The following is a 7,754-nucleotide window of genomic DNA, read 5'->3' as shown; positions in this document are numbered from 1 at the left end:
TGTCTTCAGTCTTATCAAACAAATTGTGCCTGTGTGTGTGTGTGTGTGTGGAGAGAGAGAGAGAGAGAGAGAGAGAGAGAGAGAGAGAGAGAGAGAGAGAGGAAATTTATTAACTCCTGTTACTTCAATCTTTTATCCATTATGAGATGGCTTTGTCTATGTTCTGGAAGAAGAGTCCAATTTCATTTCTTCCAAATATGGACAACCAGTGCTCCCAACACTATTAAAGAGACCATTTTTTCTTTGTTGAATGTCTTGGATAATTTGCCAAAACTGTGTTGACATTAGATTCATGGGATTACTTCTGGTCTCACTAGCTCTTAAGTTTTCACGTCATTGCCATGCTGTTTTTGTCACTATAGCTTTACACTGTATTTTGAAATCATATGGTATGGTACCTCCAGTTCTGTATTTCTTTCCTGGCTGATTGTTTTGACTATTTAGAAACTGTTGGGCTGCCATACAAATGTCAATCATTACTTTTCTATTACTCTGAATCATATTATTGGTATTATAATATGAATTTCACTGAATCTGTGTTTTTAGTACCATGGGCATTTTAACAGCATTGGTTCTCCCATCTCATGAGTAAATGCTATTTTTCCACCTCTTACAATTGTCTTCAAATAATTTCACAGTTGTCTTAGAGTTTCAGTGTATAGATTTTATCTCCTTGGTTAAATTAATCCCAAGTCTTTTAATTGATTATATTGTAAGTAGGATTGTGCCTCTTATATTATGAATATTCATATGCTGCCTTTGTATTCTGAAATATTACTATCTCCTTTTGGAAAATGTTCCCTATGTGGAAGCAGCCAAAAAATTTTACTGGCCATATTTATATACCATACACTAATCTTAGTTATAGAGGAAACAGAAAATGTAGCCATGTCCTAAATTTATACTGAAAAAATCAATATTATATTAGTGAGTAAGCAAAATAAGGTAGAATCAGGGTGTATAAAGCAATATCTGTCACAGATCCTTATAGAGTAAATGAAATGATGCTCTCTAACGATTATTGAAACCATTTAACAGCTGATTTATTTGATTACTTTGTATTTCTCTTAGTTTCCCTTGTGGTGTAGAATGTCACGGCCCTCTTTATAACTTCTAATAGCAGGTGTACAAAGCAGCATTATTATCCGTGAGTGCTCAACTGTCGCCTCCCCAAGAAAGGGAAAGAGCGCGGCTTTCCGCATTGAAGCACCACTGTTTACTGCACTGCATTGAAGGAGAGAACAGATGGATTTTGAAAGGACCGCCACACTGCTGCTCTTGGCCAGAATGTCCCACAGACCACTTTTATACATGCCTTGAGCTAAGAATAGCTGCTATATGTTGAATAAGGTTTAAAAATTAAAAATATAAAAGGGAAATTATATGTTCCCTACAAACCGAACAATCTTTCAGCCCTTTTGTAGAATCTATTTGGTGACTCCTGACATAGAAAACAATTGAGCTCTCTCTTTTATAAAAGAGATTATTTTATTTTTGATTATGTATATGTGTGCATGTCTGTGAGTACATATGTGTAGGTGAGTGAGAGTTACCAAGGAGGCTGGAGCTGTTGTATTCTCTGTAGCTGGAGTTACAGGTTGTTATGAACCACTTGATGTGGGTACCAGGAACCAAACCAAGATCCTCTGAAGAGCAGTATACCTCTAACCCAGTGAGCCTTCTCTATAGACTTCATACCTACCTACCTACCTACCTACCTACCTACCTACCTACCTACCTACCCACCTACCCACCTACCTACCTATCTATCTATCTTGTCCTTATATTATATGCCACAAAAAAATGCGCAATCCCAGAGTTGCTGACTGGAATCACCACTATTCTTTGAACCTGGGCCCGTGGGAACTGCCCACAGCCTCCACCACCTCCCATCTGGAACACAAAGTGTGCTATCTATTCCACAGAGGAGCTGGTTCCAGACTTGCTACAGTTATCTACAAACACACATGCTAAATTTCCAAGTCTAAATTAAATTATAATTTTAATGAATAGTTTGCATGGTAGTGCTCTCCTGTCATTAACATTTAGGAAAAGCTTGGGTGTGAGTTCCTAAGCAAGCATACACACCTGAGGCCCAATGAATTGTCTCCCTTCTACCTAGAGACTTGGTAAACTTAGTGTACTTTAACTAAATAAAGAAAGCAAACTTCCTGTCTTGGCTCAACTCTATAATCAGAAGAGATCACCGAAGCTGTTTGATTTGTGAAATAACATGCAATACAATCACTTAGAAGTTGACTACTTAAATACCATGAAAAGACTGTAAATTTACTTTAATATGATACAAACCATTCTTTAAATTTCAAGAAACTCAGTAAGTGCCTTTGTCTTGCTTGGTAAGTCCCTGGTGCTGGTTCGGTTCCTGGTGCATTGAAGGGGGTGTATAAGCAGACCCTGTGCTGCGTGTTGTCCTTTTGTTGCAAGGTAACTGTCATTTTGGCTGTCCTGTCACCTGCTGTTAGGACAGTAAAAGGCATCAATGTCCTCTGGAAAAACTTACAGCATTCTGGCTCTTTGGCATACATTTACTTTATTTTATTTTTATTAAATTCTACTCTTTGCACACATTTTGAGAATTGCAGAAAAAATTATATGCATAAACTTAAGTCTATAACTTTGCACCATTTCTAAAGATCAGGAATACACACACAACTGACATAAGATTGACCCTGAGTTGCGCAGTGCAAGCAGCCTGGCTCCTTTCTTCCACTAGATCTTTTTCCCCATAATTATTTCCTTGCTACAAATTCAGTGGATTTCCTAATAAAAAGAAATCATACATTCCCAGTCAAAATGTAGATACATAAAACTACCCCATAAACACTTAATACAAAGCAAGACATTCCAAATGAGCAAAGGGAGAAACCATCAGAAAACAAACCCGGTAAGCTTTTTTAAGGACTTTGGTATTTTGATATTCCAATGAGAAAATATACTGCACAATTAAAAAGCAAATAATAGAATAGAAATAACACCATACTCTGAGTCACATTGTCCTTCAAGTGAATTAATTGCATTATTAGTCCCTTGGTGGTCATTGAGAATCATGGAAGCATGTTTTGTTTCAAAAAGCCAGGTGCAGCTGTCATCAGTCAAAACAGCAGAGGCCTGAGCTAAGTCCAAAGCTCAATAGCAGAGTACCTGTCTTGCCTGAGTAGAGCCCGGGGCTCAATCATAAGTACTGAAAAGTCAAAACAGGGAGGCAAACATTACACTTTCCACTTGCACAGCAATTTTCCACAGCTTTTCTACAAACATGGCTATATAAATGGGGGTATCATTGGCTCTCACTTTATCATCTAAAATTTCTGTTAAGAGAACAAGGAATTCTTTCTATTGTACACTGATGTAGCATTTTTATCATAAAGCTAGTCACCCTGTTTCTGTTTTCACCACGTGAAATAGTCTAATCAGAACAAAGGTCCCAGCGTTGGTCAAACCACAGGCTTACACCGCTGAGTGGAAAGTAGAGGTCAGAGTCCACTTGTATTATCATAGAGGTCAGGCTCAGGTACAATCTGCCTGCTATTGCTTTTCACACTGCCTTGTCATAGCAGGAAGAATTTATCTTCAAAGACCAGAAACATGCACTGTGCCATCCTAAAGGCAGAAGCAGTGGACGGGGCTCATCTGCTGCAGATCTCTTGGCACGATGGGGCAGAGTCCCTCTACCCAGCAGTGTGGCTGAGAGACAACTGCCAGTGTTCAGAATGCTACCTGCATTCTGCAAAAGCTCGGAAACTTCTCCTGGAAGCTCTCGACGTGAACATTAGAATCAAAGACTTGTCATTTGACCGGAAAAAGGTAACTATCTCTAGTGATTTTTCCCTTCTCTTTTGAGTTAAATCGAGAGGTTAGTTTATAATAATGTAAATCAATTTACTTTAACTTATCATATATAAAGCAAAACATCCCTGTGGGAATGTTTGTAGAGTGTTTGATACAGAGTGGGGCATTCTCAGTGGGAAAATCTGCTGTCATTATAACAGATAAAATATTTCTCTTTTCTTTTTCTTTTTACTGTGTATTACTATTTATTTTAACTGAATTTAAATCACATCACCTGTGTCCAACCCATCATATTTCCCCTTCCCTCTCTCAAACTGTTGGCCTGTTTTTCTTTAGTATCATTATGCGTACCTACACACATATAAATAAAGAAATACAACCTGTTGCTGTACTCTGGTTTCTCTTCAAAATGTATAAATAATTTGCCTTTTACTACTACCATTTTAATAAAATGTTCAACTTTGCTCTTTTTTGCTTTTAGTGGGCAACGGCCTTGAAACACAATCATGCAATTTATATCAAAAAGTAGTGCATCTGGCACTCAGTTTGCTCCTCTATCAAGCCAGAAAAACAAGGAATTTGTTCACATAAATATGAGAATTCAGTGAGATAATCTGGGTAGATTGCTTATCATACTCCCTGGCATTGAACACCAACTCAGAAATCACACTGATTAGTATTATTTATTCAAACTAGTGAGTCTGTGTATAAGAAGTCAAGCCCTAAGAGCATTACTCAAGATGAACCAGCTATGACATCAACCATTTTTCTCTCTTCCTTATTTCCAATTTCTCACCAGAAGAACAAGCGTCATCAGAAAACCTGTCCTTTCCCCATTATTTCCTTCTTCTCTCAGCTTGAGTCCTCTGTGCCCACTTCTCACTCTTACCAGCCGTGCCCTCTCGTTGAACCTTTGAGGATCATATATTTAGAGTATGTAAAGCAGAAATGTCAGGTGAGCAAAACTATCGTTTGGGGCTGGAGAGATGGCTCAGAGGTTAAGAGCATTGCCTGCTCTTCCAAAGGTCCTGAGTTCAATTCCCAGCAACCACATGGTGGCTCACAACCATCTGGAATGGGGTCTGGTGCCCTCTTCTGGTCTGCTGGCATACACACAGACAGAATATTGTATACCTAATAAATCTATTTCTTACACATTGTCTCATCGGCCTTAGGCACCGGAAATCGACCTTTGGCTTGTGAGGGAAAGGGAGAGTGATGTTTAATTGAATTCTCCGGGAATTTTAAATAAAATTCAGAAGAAAATCAACTGCAGGAGGCAGAGGTGTAGAGTTACGCCATGGACAAATAGTTTATAATTGCTTTCTGTGTTGTAAGGTTTATATCACATGGCCCAACGAGCATTACAGTGAATTTGAAGCAAATTGGCTGAAGAAAAGATGTTTTTCCCAACAGGCCAGAACAAGACTCCAAGAAGAACTGTTTTTACCAGGTAACATTGCCATCATCTGAAGTCTGTGTTAAAATCTTATAGTAAGAATTACTTGAAGAGAATTACTGTTATTTGAGTTGGATGTAACTACGGGACACTGTTTAATGATGTTATATACACCTATATCACAAAATGATCAGATCAATGTAATGAGTATTTATATCTCTTTCTCACTTTCTAAGGATTTGCTTATGAGACAGTTCAAGCCTTTGTATCTTGGCTAAAAATAATATTGTAATTTATGAGAAATCCTTAACATGTTAGTAACATGTTAAGTAATCATTTGGGCAAAACAAAAAAGGACAACACAGCAGATGTCAACATTCTAAAGCCCTAGCAGGAAAAAGGACAGTGGACTTGGCCTTTCTCATTTACAGATAGACTAAAGGTCCAAGATGATGCCTTTGTGCCCTCTGCAAAGAAGCAGAATAAACCAGAGAAAATTCACCCTTCTTAACAAGGCCTAAAGTCAAAACAGCACAAAATTCATAAAGGACACTTCTCACCCCAGTGAGATTATGTGAGTGAGGCTGAGAATCAATGAGCGCAGAACTGAGCTTGCACAGGACACACTCTCTCTCTCTCTCTCTCTCTCTCTCTCTCTCTCTCTCTCTCTCTGTGTGTGTGTGTGTGTGTGTGTGTGTGTGTGTGTAAACCTGTTTTTCTGGAGAGCATTTATGTAAGTCTCCAGATGATCTGTGAACAGAAAAATGTTTAGAGAGAATCAAAAGATAAATTCAGTGGCAAAGGGCAGGGAGGGAAATGTTATCTCTCAGATTATAGGTAAAACAAATGTTGAAAACAAATGAGTAATTTAAAATAAAACTTCTAAAAAAATTGCACAGTAACACAGGTCAAATGGAAATGTTGGCAAGGGTGATATCTATTATAGTGTTCTACAGATCACTACCTATGGCTGTGCAGGTCAAAGGCAAACTCTAACATGCATGAGTTTTGCCTGTCTGTTGGAACCCCGACTTCCACATGTTCATTGGCCCAGCACATTTCCCTGAATCTTCTTTTATCTGTCAACATTTATCAGACCACCACCCCTTTCAGGAACTGATCACTTGAGTGAATTCTACGCCACCTTTTTGGTAACCTTTAAGTCTTTTACTGGAAGTGGTTCTCTTTCCTACTTCCAAACCCTGCATATGATAACTGTCTGGGATTTTAAAACTAGTCTTACAGCAGCTCACTGGAAGTAGAGATGTTGCTTATTAATCACCTTATTAGGCAGCTTTCCTTTATCCTGGGGACGCCAGTAACAAGGTACCACAGTTTTCCCCTTCTCTTTAAGACAGATCAGTCTTGTCAAGAAGTAAAGTCCTCTAAGTACTTGGTTTCACCACTGTGACAGCTGACAAGGATTTGTTCTGCTTCTATATCTGAACCAAGAATCCATTCTCCTTTATCTAGCTCTGCTAGGTGATTGAAAATACATGAGTATACAGAGAAATTATTCTTCCTTCAAAGAGTCTCCAATAACATAATTCCATAGCCATTGTCTGGTTCAATAGCAATATCTTGAATGTGTTCTCTGGTATTTTTTTTCTTTAACTCTACCCTTGTTTTGTAATCCATTTGGATTTTGCTTTCATTGCCTGCAAGTTCTTCTCTGGATTTCAGGAAATAAAAGTCAACATTTTTTATTATCACAGCTTAAACTCTTAAATGTTGGAAGAGGAATGGCCACACCTCCTGCATTAATATTTCCTGACAAGTGAAGTTTTTTATAGCTTACATTCCTCAGTACTACCAGGCAGTAGCAAGATGGAAATGATAGTACCTTCCATTAAGTAGTGGAAAAACCTGGTCACAGTGGCAGCTTGTGAGCATGAATAACATAAGAAAACTGGCTGCTAGGTAGACACTGGAAAATGTTTTGATGCTCTAAAATAAGATTCATTTTAAAAATATATTCCCAAGCTGTGCAGTTGATGGGTAAAAGAAGACATTGATGGGCCAATTTTAGAGTACTGGTTGGGTGGCTTTTTGCCTGTAGAATTTAATACCCTGCTCCAATGTGTGTTTCCAAACATTAGTACTCCGAAGCATGTAAACAAAGTAGATTCCATTGGGGAAAGTGCTTTGCTTTTTAGCCACAATAGCAATGTTCCTCCTCTGCTTCTCCCTTGGAATGAGGGCTATGGTGCTTAGAAAATCTGGAGTCCAGATGCACACCACTTTCCTTCTGTTGGCACAGGCTGCCGAACACAAAATGCAAGGATAAACGACAGTCAGCTGTGGACAGGACCAGACTGTCCCTCCAGGCTGGAAGGGAGATGTGGAGAATAACCTTTCCCTCACGGATGTCCATTCAGCTGCACAGACATTTGGCATTTATTTTTTGCAGGGAATACCAAGGTGTAAGGAAATAGAAAGATGAAAAAGGAAGCCTGGGCATAAAATACATTAAATACATTAAGACCATGTGGTGAAGACAATCAATGACATAAAGCAAAGAGTATGTATAAATGAGAGTTTGAGG

The 7,754-nt window shown here is 38.5% G+C and overlaps 1 protein-coding gene across 1 annotated transcript in view; it reads left to right on the top strand.

The window, feature by feature from the left end:
- Positions 1–7,754, top strand: part of Bbox1 (gamma-butyrobetaine hydroxylase 1) — a 49,373-nt gene that overhangs the window by 5,249 nt on the left and 36,370 nt on the right. The window contains exons 2-3 of the mRNA XM_005364056.3: positions 3,576–3,825; positions 5,149–5,263. Coding sequence (XP_005364113.1) covers positions 3,607–3,825; positions 5,149–5,263 — 334 coding nt within the window. The 5' untranslated portion in view covers positions 3,576–3,606. The remainder of the gene's footprint in view (positions 1–3,575; positions 3,826–5,148; positions 5,264–7,754) is intronic.

This window comes from Microtus ochrogaster, assembly GCF_000317375.1.
Source record: "Microtus ochrogaster isolate Prairie Vole_2 chromosome 14 unlocalized genomic scaffold, MicOch1.0 chr14_random_1, whole genome shotgun sequence".
Taxonomy (NCBI): Eukaryota; Metazoa; Chordata; class Mammalia; order Rodentia; family Cricetidae; genus Microtus; species Microtus ochrogaster.
Note: the sequence above shows the minus strand (reverse complement) of the source record. Positions and strands in the feature narration are given on the sequence as shown.